The 18334-nt window shown below is 31.3% G+C and overlaps 2 protein-coding genes across 21 annotated transcripts; one reads left to right on the plus strand and one right to left on the minus strand.

Annotated features, from left to right (window-relative positions):
- Positions 1 to 2232: 2232 nt before the first annotated feature.
- LOC108330088 (glycerol-3-phosphate dehydrogenase [NAD(+)] GPDHC1, cytosolic) lies at positions 2233 to 16240 on the plus strand. 15 transcript variants are annotated; one of them, XM_052872180.1, is made up of 9 exons: positions 2233 to 3388; positions 4428 to 4649; positions 5192 to 5439; positions 5910 to 6049; positions 6219 to 7406; positions 8166 to 8225; positions 8339 to 8467; positions 8549 to 8834; positions 15904 to 16240. In XM_052872180.1, exons 1-5 carry the CDS (start codon positions 2740 to 2742, stop codon positions 6340 to 6342), a joined length of 1383 nt encoding a protein of 460 aa, XP_052728140.1. In that variant the 5' UTR covers positions 2233 to 2739; the 3' UTR covers positions 6343 to 7406; positions 8166 to 8225; positions 8339 to 8467; positions 8549 to 8834; positions 15904 to 16240. The 15 variants fall into 15 exon arrangements, with proteins under 15 accessions (XP_052728140.1, XP_052728134.1, XP_052728135.1 ...); XM_052872174.1 differs by lacking the exon at positions 15904 to 16240 and having other exon boundaries at positions 8549 to 9265; XM_052872175.1 differs by lacking the exon at positions 15904 to 16240 and having other exon boundaries at positions 8666 to 9265.
- On the minus strand, positions 7905 to 14179 carry LOC108332045 (uncharacterized). Of its 6 annotated transcripts, none has more exons than XM_017567145.2 (8): positions 13672 to 14177; positions 13122 to 13178; positions 12193 to 12258; positions 11806 to 12104; positions 10380 to 10565; positions 9438 to 9632; positions 9024 to 9333; positions 7905 to 8941 (listed from the first exon to the last, which is right to left on the minus strand). In XM_017567145.2, exons 2-8 carry the CDS (start codon positions 13156 to 13158, stop codon positions 8247 to 8249), a joined length of 1788 nt encoding a protein of 595 aa, XP_017422634.1. In that variant the 5' UTR covers positions 13159 to 13178; positions 13672 to 14177; the 3' UTR covers positions 7905 to 8246. The 6 variants fall into 6 exon arrangements, with proteins under 6 accessions (XP_017422634.1, XP_017422631.1, XP_017422633.1 ...); XM_017567142.2 differs by lacking the exon at positions 13672 to 14177 and adding an exon at positions 13454 to 13494; XM_017567144.2 differs by lacking the exon at positions 13672 to 14177 and adding an exon at positions 13322 to 13453.
- Positions 16241 to 18334: the final 2094 nt, after the last annotated feature.

Raw genomic sequence — 18334 nt, forward strand, 5'->3', positions numbered from 1 at the left:
AGAATAAAAATATATTTATATTAAAAACATCAATAATTTAATTAAATTAATTATTAGATGAGTATTATAAGACCATTTTAATAAAAACTGTAAAGATGTTTTGTTTCAAATTGAAATTCACAAAAAAATAAATTAAGACTAATATTAATGATTTTAGGGTTATGAGTGACGTACTTTCATTTATTTATAGTTTTTTAATAAAATTAATAAGGAGGTTATATCTATTACGAAAATTTATTCTATATTGTCTTAATTTGTTTTTTCTAATTTCCACTTAGTCATATCATTTTGATACATTTTTACAACTTCTATTCTAACATTCACATTTTTAACTAATTTTTTATTTGGTTGTTGATGTCTTAACATATTCTTATATAAGACCGATTTTATATCATATTGATATATTATAATGAGATGATCTTAAAATATTAAATTTTATAATCGTGTATATATATATATATATAATATCGAATAAAGATGTCTTAGTGATATTTAAGAATAAAAAATATACTCAAAATTAATTTTTTCCAATGCATTCATTTAATTAAGATTTTTTTAATCAAAAACTTATGCTAAACATCATTTATATATTTTAACTAGGAGAATTTGCGTATATTTTTCAATGAATGAGACATGTGGCTCCTTTCCCTACCAATCTCTTATTATTAAAATAGATTGACATCAGACTATACTATCTGTAATTTTCATAGTACCATCTTTTATTTGCATGTAACCTTCAAGAATTATAATAATAAAAATAAAAATAATAAAATAGTAATAATAAAATAATAATAATAGTAATTAATAATAAATATTACTAAGATTCATAACTTCTTAATTTTGCAAGACTTTTTTTATGAAATAACTTCACCTCCTTAGTTAAAATAGGTTCTCTTTTATGATTTTCTTCATAAATGGACTCTGTTTCATTATAATTAGGGTGTTGCTGATAAAAAAAATTGAACTAATTAATCCAACTTAGATATGGTGTAACTAAGGAACACCTAATCTCTATACTGACATAAACGTATATACATCAAAGAGAGATAATCACGTAAACATTAATTATGCATTGTTGCAAAATCAATGAATTGGATCACCTAAATTCAACTGGCATAGTACTTGAGAATTAGTTATACACGAATCTAATTACATTCATCTACAAGCTAAAAATGCTCCATCAAGCAACAAATTCATGAAATCAAACTTAGGCATAGACATAAGAAGCAGAACATTAAATGAGTGTCCCTTTACACAAAAAAAAAAGGACAAATGTATGACTACATGTCATGTTCAAAGATTGGGAAGGAGACTTCACATGAACATTTGAGCAAAGTCATACATTAATTAATATTAATTACCGTTGGGGAAGTTGGCCTCACCCAAACACTTTTAATGCCAATAGATTCATATGGGTGGCACCCTTCTCAATATCACTCCACATTAAGATGAGACGCTTAATACAATTTTCATTACACTTTTTTTTAATCCATGTGACATGTCAAAAACGAAAAATATAAAATTTTATATTTCTTCATTTGGAACTTTATTCAATGCACAAATTCACTTCTTTACATCCATGATCTTCTTAATGAAATCTCTCTAAATATGTTTTTTCCTCCATTGAATTTGAGACCTTACTTAGGAAGGTTGAGTTTAGTTTTACTCAGAGAACATTAAACATGCATTTCAAAATGTCTTTAACCATGAAATACTTTTTATAATGTTTTATCATTTTAATTATTTAAAAAAAACAAATTTTTTTTTGCCCAAAAGTATTTAGTTGCTACAAATTACCAATTTGAATTAAGGAGAAAGAACAACTCCCATTAGAGTTGGCTCATGCACCTTTTGGATGTTATATATATAACACCAATCAATGCTTAAACATAAGAGATATTTCTCAAAACGTTTGAACTTTTATTAAGAGAAGTGTTAATATTTAATACAACAACAAAACTTGGTCTAAGTAAATTTTTTTTAAAGTAGAGACTAAACTAAAAATGCATTTTGGTCTAATTTCTATTACAAATTTGATTTTTTATATGTTGTGTGGTTTTAGTGTCTAAAGTTCAACCAATAGAAAGGTAGAAACCATACATAGAGTGGGGTCATGAGATAGATGAGTTGAAGTAACTCAACCCATCGGTGTAGGACCATAACTTCGCAGTTAGCAGCACGAAAGATTGGTTTTTTATTGGCACTAGCCGCGTCTTATAGTTGGGTAGATCAACTAACAAGAGACGGAGAAAACAAAGTTTTCTTCGTGTTTGGTTTTTTCTCCCATCCCTCATACCTATTCTTTTGGCTTCCCACGTGCCATTATTCAGAACTAGAAGAAAGATTGAAGAGCACTGCTTTATATGTATGTGTGTGTATATATAAGTAACCATGGTTCATGCATTGCATGCTTCAATAAATTTCAGAGTAGGATAGGCTTCATTTTCTGGTTAGAAATTTTTCTCAGACCAAAATTAATGCTCAGCTTTGGTCAAGCAACACCCACCAAAAGGATTTGATTTCCCATTGATGTGTGTTTTGTTAACTCAATCTTATTCTTGTGGTTGAAAGAAAAGTATTCATTGGTCGGTAAGGGGAAAGTGAGAGGCACAAGATTGAGGGAGGTTATATAAGAGTCTGAGTCTAGTTTGCAGACAAAGCTATTGAAGTTCATCCTTCATTTGTAGTTGTTTCTGCTAGACTTTGTTGGGGTTTTAGAGCATAGAAGGGGGAAGCATAATGGGAGTGGTTCATAATGGATACTCAAATGGAAGTGTTGGTGGTCAGAATTGTAATGGGGTAGAGGAGAAGCTTGATACTTTGAGGAGGCTTATTGGGAAGGGTGATGGTGACCCTTTGAGAATTGTGAGTGTTGGAGCTGGTGCTTGGGGCAGTGTTTTTGCAGCTTTGTTGCAAGATTCTTATGGTCAGTTCAGGGACAAGATACAGATCAGGATTTGGAGAAGAGCAGGAAGGGCAGTGGATAGAGGCACTGCAGAACATCTCTTTGAGGTCATAAACTCAAGGGAAGATGTGCTGAGAAGGTTGATCAGGCGTTGTGCATATCTGAAATATGTGGAGGCAAGGCTTGGTGATAGGACCCTTTATGCAGATGAGATTCTGAAAGATGGTTTTTGCTTGAACATGATTGATACCCCACTTTGTCCTCTGAAGGTGGTCACAAACTTGCAGGAAGCTGTTTGGGATGCTGATATTGTGGTCAATGGTTTGCCTTCTACAGAAACACGTGAGATCTTTGAAGAGATTAGTAAGTATTGGAAGGAGAGGATCACAGTGCCTATAATTATCTCTTTGTCAAAGGGTATAGAGGCTGCATTGGAGCCTCTACCACATATTATTACTCCCACAAAGATGATTCACCAAGCAAGTAAGACCCTTTCTTTATCCTTTTACATGTTATGTTTTTGTAATCTATAACTTATGATCGGGATTTTGTGAGATTGTGTGAGATTGAGTTAAGATTAAAGTTCATTTTTTTAATCTGTATTTTCAGTAAGTATCCATCTACATCATGCATTTGCCAAAATAGAATAACCAGAAAAGTGTGATGATTACATTTTTGTCACTTGTGCTTCTTCTTCCCTTTTGTAATTTAGTGCTCCTTTAGAGACTTGAGGGAAATAAATTATGTAACTATCTATCATAAATATAATCTATTAATGTTGTAATGTAATTGATTACATGAAACAAGTTTTAAATTTGAATATGTTAGGTAAAAAGTGGTTCTGAGATTGGTTATTTTGGTTGGTTTATTTAATATAACATTTTATAACAAAAATTAGAAAAAAGGTAAGAAGTTAGTCGAAGTAATTACAAAAAAGGAACACATCTGAATAGTAACACCAGTATTGTTTTCTATCAAGCAGATATAATCTTGAAGAAGAATCTAATCCAAACATGCTTCATTATCAGTGAGAATTGTGCAATTATGGGAATGAATCATGTCATGAAATCTTGATGAGGAATAAAATAACTATAATGTTCAATTTTCCTTTTAAATATGAAATTATAAAAATAACTATAATCTTTTAGTCCATATTGTTATAGTTAATCTTCCATATTTGTACATATGAAAATTTATCAATAATCTTGGGAGTTGTTCTTGACTCAACCTTCCTGTACTTAACAACAAAAATCTATCTTGTTCATATTCATGCCGAAGCATATTACAAATCAGTTCTGACAATTCTCTAGCCCAATTACATCTATTTTTGACCAAGAATTTGATGCCAAGCAAAAAAGTGTCATGCTTGAGTTATTACTTCACATCCTTGTTTTCTAGCAGTTACTCTTTTTTTCCTTCATCTGATATTGTATTACCATAGGTCATAGCCTTCTTTCTTATTATGCAATAATGTTTTTAGTTCTTCACTCATTCACCACTCTCTGCACTGCAAACTTGACAGCTAGAGTGCCAATGGAGAACATACTCTATCTTGGAGGTCCAAATATTGCCTCAGAAATCTACAACAAGGAGTATGCCAATGCAAGAATATGTGGAGCTGATAAATGGAGAAAACCTCTGGCAAAGTTTCTACGACAACCACAATTTATTGTCTGGGATAACAGTGACCTCGTCACACATGAAGTCATGGGTGGTTTGAAAAACGTCTATGCAATTGGAGCTGGTAAGTTTCTAAATAATTGTTATCACTTCACATATCTAATATCAAACTAGAGGTAGTCCATTATCCATATCATTATCATGTTTTGGTTTGTGTAATGTTGTCTATTTGACAAGTTGGTTCTTTTCCTATTTCACACATACTTGAAAACAAACTGATGCACAAAAAATCTCATAAAGATTCTACAATCTGAAGATAATAGAAAAGGAAACATCTATGATAAATAGTCATACAATTTTTCCATGCATGGAACGTATCTAGATAAAGTTTAATGCATACTTTTGTAAATTGAATGAAGGCATTTATGTGTTTTCACATGCTATAGAGACTAGCTCTAGTTCTCATTTACTTGGAAAAGAAAAGGGTTTAACTACCTCTAATTTCATAATAAGAACTTCCATATTCTATTCTACACTTGCTTTCATATTTGTAATCTCTCTCTCTCTCTCTCTCTCTCTCTCTCTATATATATATATATATATATATATATATATATATATATATATATATATATATATACTGTTTTTCATTCTTAATGTTGTCAGGAATGGTAGCTGCCCTTACTAATGAGAGTGCCACAAGCAAATCTGTGTACTTTGCACACTGCACATCAGAAATGATATTCATCACTCACTTGTTGGCTGAAGAACCAGAGAAACTTGCAGGGCCGTTACTGGCTGACACTTACGTAACCTTGTTGAAAGGCCGTAACGCTTGGTATGGCCAGATGTTAGCTAAGGGTGAATTAAGACCAGACATGGGAGACAGCATTAGTGGCAAAGGAATGATTCAGGTATACTTTGTAATTTTTTCTTGTCCTTGTTTCTTCCAAAACCATGCTACGTTCTTGAGGAGTTCCAATTGCATCTTTAAAATGTGAAAGTTCAATGATTATGCATCACAGAGAATTTAGCAGGATCCTGTGGCAGGGGCTGCTGCTTTTCTGCTTGCACTTGTATTCATAGTTTAGTAGTAGTTGTTTGTTTTTAACTTGTAAGGACAAAACACAACAATGCTATGTACCATTCTTACTGGAAATTTGTACATATGTTCTTCATTTTCAAAGGTGTATGTGGTCATTCTTAGATGGGTTGATGAATATGGTGCTACAATTTTCACTTGACATAAGCCACACCAGAGTTGGAACTAATATCATTCACATAAGAAATAGAAATCATCCTTGTGTGTTCCTCCTTAGACTCATGTTTTTTCCTTCAATCAAATTCCAATAACTAAAGAAAATGCTATCCCTTCCATTTATAGGGTGTTTCTGCAGTTGAGGCATTCTTTGAACTTCTTAGCCAATCTAGCCTGAATGTGTTGCATCCTGAAGAAAACAAGCCAGTTGCTCCTGTAGAGCTTTGTCCCATCTTGAAGACACTATACAAAATTTTGATATCAAGGTATTATCCTGCAATAGTTCACTCATGTTTGGGTTGTTTGCTTTCTTACCTTATTATGCTTGTTAGCTTTGAACACTCCAACTCCATGTACTATATTTGCAAATCTCTATCACCTTGCCAACGTACTAAGCAAGTTTCTATTGCTTCTGGTGCTTGATGTATTTCTCAGGGAACAGTCATCACAAGCTATTCTGAAAGCATTGAGGGATGAAAATCTGAATGATCCTCGCGAACGAATTGAGATTGCACAAAGCCATGTTTTCTACAAGCCTTCACTTCTTGGACAATCCTAAGTGTTTTCTCTTGGGAAAAAACAAAAGTCCAAATTCTCTACTGAGTATTTAGTATTGTTTCTCTAATGAACCTTCAAAATACACTAATAGTAGTATATTAAAAGAGTTTTTAATATATTTTAAAACATAAAAAATAATCAGTGTCCATTACAGTACTTTGAAGGTTCAGTAGAGAAACCGCACCAAAAACTGAAGAGAACCATATATGGAAAACACTTGTGAAAGGGAATATTTTTCGTGAGCGTGAATGTATTGTTTTTGAAGGATTTTGCTTTACAATGTTGCATGTACATATGTTATAAGATATAAGCCACTGTGCAATTGTACTGATTACTCCCAAAAACACGACATTACCTTACCCAACAGGAGTCTATCTTTATGTGGCAAACTTTGGCAGAGAATTCACTACTGCCTGATGGGAACTACAACATTGTGACCAAAATGAGAGAAACGCTGTTTTTGGATTATTTTTGCTTTTCATTAATGGAATGGAATGGAATAAGTAAGTTAGGGAAAGGCATGGCAAAGCTTCCAAATTATTTTAATATGTTTGTTTTCTTACGAAGTTATTTACCCAAATTCCACCTCAATTTTGGAGTACTAAACTGTATATTTGAGGAGAACAACCATTGGGTATCAAGAACTCAAATATCAAGTTGCAGAATAAATCTAACATATTTAAGATAGTCTTTGAATGTATATTTATATTTCAAATATGTTTGGTTATATTAGTACTGAAATCCACCGACTCTGAGGATCTCTCCCGTGGGAATATATCGAGATCAACGACCCTAATAATTATAAGGTTGCTAAATTCCAGAACTTTCCTAATTTCGTGAAGAGGTGGTAGTTATCCAATTTCATTGGGATACAACCTTCATATATAAGTGGGGTAGATCCAAGAATCCAATTCAACTATCTTCATTTGAAAAACCTCTGAGGTCCTTGCTCACTTAAGCATTACTGTTTTTGCATATACCGTCCTTTTCTTTTTCCTTTGGAGATAATAGAGTCATGGAGCACCGACAATAGAAGTTGCCTGAATCAAACATGGCGAGATCCAGGTACGAAGTTTGATGTTGAGAAAAAATAGTTTTGAAAATTGATCTTGTTGAAGAACATGACTAGATCTGATTCTGTTGGAAATTTAGTTACTAAAAATCTAATGTTAGGTTAGAGCTTTGTACAATAATTACACTGTTACGAGTCTAGTTGTATTCCAATGAAGTCATACTCACCTCATTTATTTTATTTAAAATAACATCCACTAAAATTAATAATTCAATTATCCAAAACTTGCTCATATGTTACTTAAAAAATCGATTCATGTAATTGTCGGGACAGTGACAATTATAATTACGCAAGCATTAGTCACGTTCGTCCTTTAGTAAGGAAAACTTCAAAGCAAAGATCTTCAAATACCATTTGATTCCATTAGTCTGTGGTCGAATACTCCAAGATAAAAAATGAACGAATTGATGTATTGAAAGTGATCAGCAAATGCTCCTATTAAAACTATGTTCTATGTACAAGAAAATATAAAAAAAGAATTGGAGAAAAAGTAGAAACTGAATGCGACACATACATGACCAAATTTGACTATGTTGCGACCCGCACATCATATTTAACGATGGATCTCAGCAGCACGTTAATGGTGCACAACGTTAAGTTTTAAGTCTCCTATAGGAGTAACCAACTTCAAGGAAGAAAACCTATACTTCCTTTCATTTACAAAGTACCCTAAGAATTCTATCTATAGGCTGTACAATATCCTGTTGCAAAAACCATTTTTGATGCCTATGTATCATTCATGACTACGTCAGGATCCTATACCAAATTACAGGGAAGCCCTGGACCTAACCAACCAAGAGAAACCCAAAAAAGTAAGGCAGAACACACTAAGTTCAGCAGCTACTCAGTCGCTGAGCTAACTGTTCAACCAAATCTACTTTTCGAAGCTTATAATATTTTCTCACATTGTGTTCCTTTGCCATAGCCCTCAAATCAGTCAATGACAAGCTATTCAAAGATAAGGTCTCATCATGAGAATCCACCAAGGAATGTGACTTGTGAGTACGAGGAGCTAACTTGCTTTTTTTGTCCATAGAAACCCCGTCTGAATTTGGTACGTCCAAATTAACACTTGAATTTTGTATGTCCACGGTGATAGGCAACTTTGTAACTCTTCTTTTCTTTTGTAATTCAGAAAATTTACTGTCATAAAGAACAATAGCACGACCTTCAGTCTCATGCTTGTCTGGTTTCACTGCCCCTTTAGTAATAATCTTCCGCTTCATTGACTCGTTTAAAATGGTAACATCAGTACAGGATTTGGATCTTCGCTGGCTCTTAGCTGATACAACTATGGATGCACTTGGAATAACTTCCGTACAACTGTCAAATGGTTCTCTGGAAGAAAATGCCTTTAGTTCCAGTTCCTTCTTTTCCGAAGCTTTAAGCTTTGAAGGGAAACTCATCTTGGACTTTCTGAGGTTAGTTCTCAGTTGGGATTTAAGGTCTTGTTCATGTTCTTTCCCTTTATCTTCATCTACATCCATCAGCTGTAACCCAGTATACAATGAACTCTTGGTATGCATCCCTAGCAGTGAAATCAATGCAGAATTTTCAGCATTAATAAGGGGTGGTGTTTTCAATGTTGAACACTAGTCCAGAATTATTACCATTGCTATCTTTAACGGAGCAAAATTCTGTATCAGTGATACATAATGTTTTAGGATAAACAACTTGTAAAGGGTAATTCAGGGAGTTCAAATCTTCGTCTGGAGCAACCTTGGGTTCTTTCTTGCAGTCCCTTTGTGCAGCTTTTGGAGCAAAATCACATGGTTCTTTGTCTAAATTAGGTTTTGCTCGTTTTTGTCGTTGTGAAGTATCTAATATGGAATGTGGACCCGTTTTCTTCCCATTGATGTCAATTGCAGGCCTAAATTCATCTGGGCTAACATCTTTTTCTCTGACAAATTCATTTTCTTTCTGCACAATTTAAGAAGAATATGCACTAAAAACCTTGTATAAAATGCTAACTGATACATAAAAGAAGTTTAAATTCATTAGAAGGAGAACAGCACTTCCTGCACCTTGGCTTCACTTTTGGCCGAAAACAAATCCAACATTTGACCTGTATTTGAATTAATGAGTTGGCTTTTTCTGACTTCATTTCCAGCAACTTGATCATCAAATGTTTCTGATAATTTTATACCATCAGAGTGGTAGGATGCAAGGATAATGCCCGCCAAATCAGGACTTCTAACAAGTGTTTCTTCAGATAGTTCCTTAAAAGAAAAAAAAAAATACTATTCAAATTTATCATGCGTAAAAATGGCTACCAAGGTTAGACCTACAAAAACGGTAAAAATAAAACAATACGGATTGCCATTGCAAGCTCAACGTAAAGTCAGGAACCTGGTATCGGCCTATCACTTGCTGGGATTTACTCCATTTACCTTAGGTTTCAAAGCCAAAAAAGTTCACACTGTCATGTGAATCCCTTCTTTAATGCTCCTTAAAAGTTAAAGCTCTAAAGAAAAGCTTAAAAATAAAAAGCAGTTTGACAATGACAGTTTAAAAAAGCTCCTTTAAAACAAAACCTGCTTCTTTGTCCTATATTGATTAGCTCAAGATGAGGAGGCTTAAGTGTGAAGCTGTTCAAAAGCCTACTTATTTACTCCCCTTTTCTCTTACAGAAAATAATGTCGTTGGTTTTTAAGAGTTATCCTTTAAATGTGTTTGGTACAGCCTTCTCCTTAAAAAGAATCACTGCACATTATGTTAAACTTGTACGATTAAAAGCAATTTCATATGAGATGTCAAGCAATCAATCATCACACAAATAGATAAAATAAACATTATTCTTAAATAATGTCTAATATTACACGTTCCATATACTAAAAGATTTCCAAAAAAAAAACGTTGGTGCAGCAATTAACTATTTAAAAGAAATGTTTTCTAATTCGATTAAGGCATGCAGGAAAATAAAAAATATCTGTTTTTAAATTAAATAAAGTAACATCTTTCTCTACCTCAATCTTTTCCGGATTATCTGACTTCTGAATCTCCAAAATAAGTTCCAAGCTTCCAGAGCTTTCTGAGGTTCCATGAAGATCTTGTCCTTCGTCCTTAATGATCATATTAAGGGTGCTAGAATCTTTGTCTGGTGCATGTTCAGTAACATTCACAACTGGACTCAAGACATTCACATCTAGATACTGTTCCAAATCGAAAAGACAAGGGAGGGAAAAAATATGGTTACATTCAAAAACCAAGTGTTAACAGTTAAATACTTATACTACCACAAGATACACAAAAAAAGAGACGGGAGTAAAATATATTTCCTAAATAGCAAGCAGGGGATAAATTAATATATATTGCTCGATTATCCAGCAAATGTAAGGCCGAGAAAATCCATCCTTAAATTAAAATTTAAAAAGTACAGTTGTGCAATGCATAATTTATTATATATAGTAGTATAAATTATAATCAATAGTAGCATGACAGTCATGTGGTCCTGCATAAATATTTGAATAATAGAAATTAGGAATATATGGGAGTGTCTCATGCTTCCGAAAGAGCCAACTACTTTCAATCTTCCCTCTACCTTCTCTTACAGCTCCAAGTAAAATTAGGTGAAATTTCTCATAAGGCATGCAGGGTTCATAGCTCACAGGCTTATTCTTGTAAAGGACAAAACACCAAACATCGTCAACCAAGCTTGCTGAATTATTGTAGGAACAAAATTGTTCTGACACTGAAGTCCTAAGATAAACTTCTTAGATTTAGATTCCACAAGGATTGCATTGCATTAGGTGTCTTATTTATTAGTTGTATCCAGTATACCCACTTTTGATATGCATATAATACATGATTATGAGTAGTTTAAAAAGGACTTGGGAATGTGTGGTTTCCCAAACCATATTCTGTTTTCAATTTTTAATCATAAAAATGGCATCTTATTTTCATATTTTTTTAAAATTTTATGAGAGAAACATTAAAAACAATAGTTAACTTTACTGATTTTGTAATGTTATATCTGCTACAGTATCTAGAAACTTTTAAACCATTTAATGCTATCTTTATCTAGTAAGTAACAAGACTAATAGAAATATTTTGCAAAAAAAAAAAAGAATTGCCCTCTCTATTTCACTTTTCCAAAAAATGATTACAGAAAATGTTTTACAGATCAAATTAACCCTTAACTCACTCCATTTGCTAAAAAAAAACAAAAAAACTTTAGAAGATAAACTGTTCACAGTAAAGCTTTTAACTATCAATAGAAACTCAAAACAAAAGACTACATATTATTTTGCAGGGAAAATATTAAAGACAATAATCCCTAATATATGGCTGGTGAATACCCAGTTTGCATGTAAAACGGGTAAATGTAGCAGCCTCTTTTTCAATCATCAGAATAAAACAATTGAATTCCATACAGGATTCCAAATTCCAAACCTGGGCAAGTATTTCATGAAGCGTCCCAGCAGGTTCACTATCTAGCAGTAACTGCACTTCAGCCTCATCAGCACAATCATTCTTTAAAGTCCTAATCGCCACATCAAGCTGGCTGATTCTCTCACTGAGAACACCACAGAATATATCAGGCCATTTTTCATGCTCAAAACAGGCCAACTCCTTCTGAAGCACCAAGAGATCTCTTTCAAGTTCCTCAATCTCAGTATCCGCCTTGGTGATCAATATTCTCAAAACCCGAATACAGGATTCCATGTTCAACGCGTCCTCCTCTATAACATCTACAAAATTAACAGAAAGCCAGAGTAAAAACAACACAAGGACAACACAAAAAATGCCAAGCGTCAGGGAGTAAGAAACAATGATTACCTGGGCCACACCCAAAGTAGAAGTCGCATTCATGTTGCGGTGACCAGTAATTACTACCATTCGCATCTGAGAAAAGTAAATAAATAAATTACACGTCAAAAGCAATTTGATTTGTTCGAATAAACCTGTCGTCCACAATCATTTAGGGGAAACAAGAGAATAAGAGGGATCAAGTTACCATGTAAATACTCCACAACTCTATACTAAATTTTATTAACTCAATCCATAAATAAAAAATTTGACTTCATTACACTGTGTCCCAAAGTTTCACAGAACTTTGCCCCCCTAATTACAAAATATAGCCACCTTTGTCCGACACTGAAAAATCACCACAACTGAGACAATTTTGTGGCTACTTTTCCTTTAAACTTTTGTGTAGTGATTTTTGCTTTAAACAATTAAGACAGACTACGTTTCCTCAAAATAAAGACAAATTGCAAATATTTTTTGGAAAATAGGTTCAAAGTTTGGAAAAAGAGAACAGTTTGGAGATACGACCGACGAAATTGGGAAATTGAGGGCAAATAGTGCAATTAAGCCTTAAAATTTCCATTGATTATATCAAATCAACGAATTTTCATAAAATTCTAAATCTATTCGATATCTCATTAAATAAATTCAAGATATATTATGCAGTACTTTTTAATAAGATAAGTAAATGTCAAATTTAAGATTACATAAGCACAAAGACCTGTATGCACACAAAAAAAATTAGCGGATAGATTAATATAATCTAATAAAATAAATACACGGAGTCATTGAAGACATTCGTCACAAAAATGAAAACAAGCCCTTTTCACAGAGTGATTCTAACGCGACATTCAGAGAACTTATCAACCCACAAGACGATCAATTAATTACATCACAGAAACTAGCATCTCAAACTAACAAGAATGCGTATAGCAGTGGAGACAGGGAGAAACAAAAACCTTGGTCATACGTCGAACTCCACAGATCCCACTCCATGAACAGCAAGTCCCTATAACCTGAAGAAAAAATTATTCCTTTGAGAGGTGGCGTTGGAGAAAACAAAAAGCAGGGTCCTCAGAAGCGGAATAGTAAGAAATAAAAGTAGATAACATGCAAGCACAGAAATTGAAGGAAGAAATGCAATAATAATGAAACGAACATGCGGTTGTTTTCGTTGCTAGTGCTGTTGAGTTGGAACGACGAAAGCATCAGTGGCATGGAAGGAGAGAAGGGGATTGGAAGAAGAGAAAGAGTGAGCGAGGAATTTAAAAGGGGTGGAATTAGTGCTTACCAACCATGCTAAGTGCATGGCATTAATTGATAATGAATGAAGAGAGAAGGAAGCATTAAGAATGATCGTCACATCACACACCACAACGCACTCTCTCTCCGCATCCACCGAGTCACGCTCATAAATGCAATGCAACTATGAAAACGAAGGTGCCAAAAGGGGACAAAACCAGAGTAAATCGGTAGAGTGCAAAACGAGGAACCGCATTTTGACTTCACCTGGAAAACGAGTCCGCGAAATGCGACGAAAGTGAATGAACACCTAGGGTTTCGCAATCCCCATAAATTCAGAGCCTCGCCATAGATAAAGCAGCAGAAGAAGAAATTGGAGTGTGTGATTCTCTGTGCGTGCGCCTTCTGTGCAGCGAAAAAGCTGCAACTGAAAATGAAAGCGGTGAGAGAGGGTTATCTTGTAAATTCTCCCACTGTGACGTGGGCCCCTGCCTTGGGGTGGGGCCCTGTTTGACTGGGCCCGTTATGGGCCGTCAATTTTTTTTCAGGTGCTATTTTCATCGGCGAACCGGTGCCAATAGGGCCCACACGTCTATTTTATTTCCTATTACATTTATTTTATTTTATTTACCAAATGCAGGAAAAATATATTATGTTTTCAATATATTAAATTTAATTCCATAAGATATAATATCAAAAACTATTTCGAGTTAAAATAAAAATGTTACGAATATTAATTTTTAATTAAATAAACAAATATTTATGAATGACTCGATCTTCCCGTCTTCTTTGTCAAATATAGAATGTCTCTCTATTTAAGTTATATTTAAAATACAGTAAAGTTTCTATTTTATATTCTTCTTACCTAAGGTTATTAATTATATTCAATTGCGTACTTTTTCTTCTTTATTTGTTGAGTGTTCACATCGTTTTCCTTTATATTAACTTTTACTTTTATTTTATTTTTCTTGTTTTAGATTTTTTTCGTCTTGTCTTCTTTTTATTTTTAAAAATATTTAAAATGTTAATTGTTTTCCAATGCTCTTTTTGTTAACGTTTTCAATATACTGTACATTAATCGAAATCCATTTTTCACCTTATTCTTCAGATGTAGTGATTGCGAAAAATAAAGATTATTAACTTTTTTATTTATCATATTAAAATATAATTTCTTTAGCATTTTAAAAAGTTTATTTGGTATCTCTTACTTTAAACATAATCCTGAGATAAAAAGATTTATTGTTTAATACTAAAGGAAAAGGACATGTCACTTTATACGTACTTTCTAATATACCTTGTTATTAATTAAATAAAACTAACCAATGATTTATTAAACGATCTTTGGTATAAAACTATTTTAAAGTTGGAATAGTTTTGTACATTTAAAAGATAACAAAATTATTAGATTTAATTTTCCAAGATCGATTTGCCACGTATTTTTTCTATTTGTCTTGCCATCTGTAAGCATGTACTTGAGTTTTACGTCAATGTTTTGTTTTGTAGTGTTGCAATTGATTATTGCATTCATAGTTTCCATTAGAGTATATTATAATTTTAATAACTTTGCGTAGTGTTAATTTATACAACAATTAATTCTTTCATCAATAGTTTTTCTGTTTAAATCATTTCCAAGTGATTACGTAATTCCTCTTATCGTTTGTACAATAATACACGTCTAACGCAATAGCATAAATTAATAAAATAACAATTAATTGAATTGAATTCTTTAACAATTAATCTTTATCATTAATTATTAATGAACTTTTAATTATTTTTCATACTTTTTAATAATACAAACACAAATACTCATAATATTTAATAAGAAAAATAATTAAAAATACAAAAAAAGAAAAAAACACTCTAAATTCTTTGTCCAAACACTATATGATGTGATAATTCAATAAAATCCAAACAGGTTGGTGTATTGGAAAAGGCATCAGTGATCCAATTAAAAAACAAAGTTACTTATGGTGACAGATGTTAATTAACTTTTGAGATAAAGATACTATCTCTTTTCAAATCTATAATACTTATTGTTGTTTTGGACGTAGGGATCCACGACTCCTCTTTTATATTTTATGCTATTTTTTTTATCTTATTTGTTCTTTTGCAATATTTTTTAGTTTTTATTTCTTCTAATTCTAAGTTGAGCGAGTGAGTAAACACTTTAATATTAAAGTTAGTTAATTATATTAATCAGTTTTAAATATTAAATGTTTAATAAATATAATCATTTACTTTCTTATTTTATATTTATATTTATAGGTTTAGAAGTGAGATTTTCATTATAGTTAATCCACAAGATTATGAAGAAAAATTTACAATATACTTACTGATTGATATAAGATACATAATCTTTCAAACAAAAATTTTCACAGTTAAAAAAAAGTTAACCAATAAACCAGTATAGGAGAATATATGGATCAATCGATTATACAGTACACTTATAAAAAACACTTATATTTGAGTTTCTCATATTTTACTTCTTTTTTCATACAGAACTTGCAATGTTGTTGTCATGATTACGATGTTCTCTAGTTTCCCTTGTCATTTTTAGCAGCAGACATGTCTGATGTTGCCAATTCACTTTGCAAAACTTGAACAGAGGAGAAGGAAGCCTCAACCACTCTGAAATTTGTCACATGCACTTCTTCTCTTGTTTTGGTGTTGCAATGCAACACACATGCATTTTAAATTCAAAGCCCTATTTCAAATTTGGCAATTCCATCTGTTACTCATTTTTCTATTTTTTGCCTTCTTCTTGGCTTTCCAACTCCAATTCTTGTTTTGACTCAACTATTAGAGGTAAACACTTAGACTACTTGCCCTTCATAAAGAAGCCTATATTACCATTGAATTTGAAGCGAGCACTCACGTTATTGGTTTTAACTTCTGATTATGCAAGATTATGTAAGGGGTAAGTTCAATTAACACAATTGCTTAAGGTTCTTGACCGGTTAATTATGTATGATTATTATCAGCTAGAATTTTAAAAGAAAATCGAAAATAGATAAATTTAACTATAAGAAACACAACTTCAAGAAAAAATAAGTCATGTTTCTAAATATAATTTTAACTTTTAGAAAAACATTTTTTTATTCTATTGAAAGTCATAATTCGCTACCCGAATTTAACATATTGGTATTTTATAAATATATATATATATATATATATATATATATATATATATATATATAAAGTTGTATACGTAATTACGATAACTTTTTTATATTTTATATTTTTTAATTCTCTTTTTCTATTTTGAAGAGATCCACAACATTTATACTTATTTTTGGGTTTTTCTTTTAGGGTTAATTTGAGAATCTAGAAAATAGAACAATGTTTTAAATAATGAGATTCATTTATTTTAATATTAAAAGTTTAAATATATAAATAAAATTTCAATTAAAAAGTTTTATTATCTAGAAGAAAATTATCTTTCTAAAACTCTTTTTTCTAAAGAATATTTATTCTCTCGTTAAGCCTTCTGATTCATAGTTCATCTATTTGAGATCAAAGAATGATTATGTGATTACTAAGATCAGGTCTTTAAGTCTATTTGATTAGTTCCTTTAAAAGAGTATGTTAATTTATGTTCTTTTCTCTAGTTTATACGTTCTTACATGCATGTGTATACTTTTTTGTCGCTTATATCCCTTGAGTTTTCTATAAAACTCTCTAGTGATCAATAGTTATAATGTCATATCCTAATCATGTTTATGTGATTTGTATTGTTCTTTGAATTGTTGAAGTATTTTATAGTTTAAAACACATTATTTCGTAACCTCTCAATCATAAAATTATGAAAATGATTTTTAAATAATTTAACATATTATTTTAATAATATCCCAGAATATTATTAGATAGTCATAAATAGATTATGTAAATATAATATAAAATTATAAAAAAAATTAATCAACTTTTATAACTATTAAAATATGTAAGATGTTTGCAATAGAGGAAAAAATGTAATGATATTTTGAAAATAATATGATATTGGAAAAGCTACAATAATAAGACAACTTATATTTTTATAATTGATATGCACATTAAAATAATACCGTCTTAATATTTCTTAACCATCTTCAAATAAATCTATACATATTAATTCTAATAATAACGGTAACAATTAATAACTCCTTCCAAAAATAAAATATCTTATTTTATTATATTTTTTATCAGCTATTTTTTTATATCACATTCTTAATCTAAATAAATATCTGTAAGTTTTAAAAAAACTAACTATATTTATAAATCTAAATAAATTATAAAGTATAAATTAAATTAAATATAAATTTAATTATCATTTTTATTATATTTAATTTAATAATATATATTAAATTTTAATTTTAATTAAATTTATTTTACAGTACTAATAATATAATACCTACATTTAGAAAAAATATTAAAATATCAAGCATTTATTATTTATAAATAATAAATATTGTAAATATTAATTATTGTCGATCTGTGCAAAGGAAGGTAAAGATGTGGTTGGAGATAAAATAGAAATGAATGGAAAACAAAGAATTGAATCTATTAATATAACAGTATAGAATTAATGTAATGAATTTGAAGGCTTCCGAATTGCACAAAAGAGAAAATAAAACATCCTACAATTATGAAAACAAGGAGAAAAAGCTGGGCTTTGCAGGCAGAGGAAAGGAGAGAAGAAAAAAATGCATATTTTTTCGTCATCTCAGTACAAAGTTAATTTTGTTTCTGTCCATTTAAAGGAAGAGACTTGATTAATACAATTTATACTATTTGAGACGCAATTCATGTAGTTTTAAAAGCGGGTACTAAACAGAAAAAAATCTGTCAACGTAGAGATCAAGTAAGCAATTAAACATTTATATTATAACTATATGTATGTATCAAGTATGTTGTAAAAGGAAATTTTAATGAAAAATTTCTTATATTGTTTCAA

Source organism: Vigna angularis, chromosome 2, assembly GCF_016808095.1.
Source record: "Vigna angularis cultivar LongXiaoDou No.4 chromosome 2, ASM1680809v1, whole genome shotgun sequence".
NCBI classification, from domain to species: Eukaryota; Viridiplantae; Streptophyta; class Magnoliopsida; order Fabales; family Fabaceae; genus Vigna; species Vigna angularis.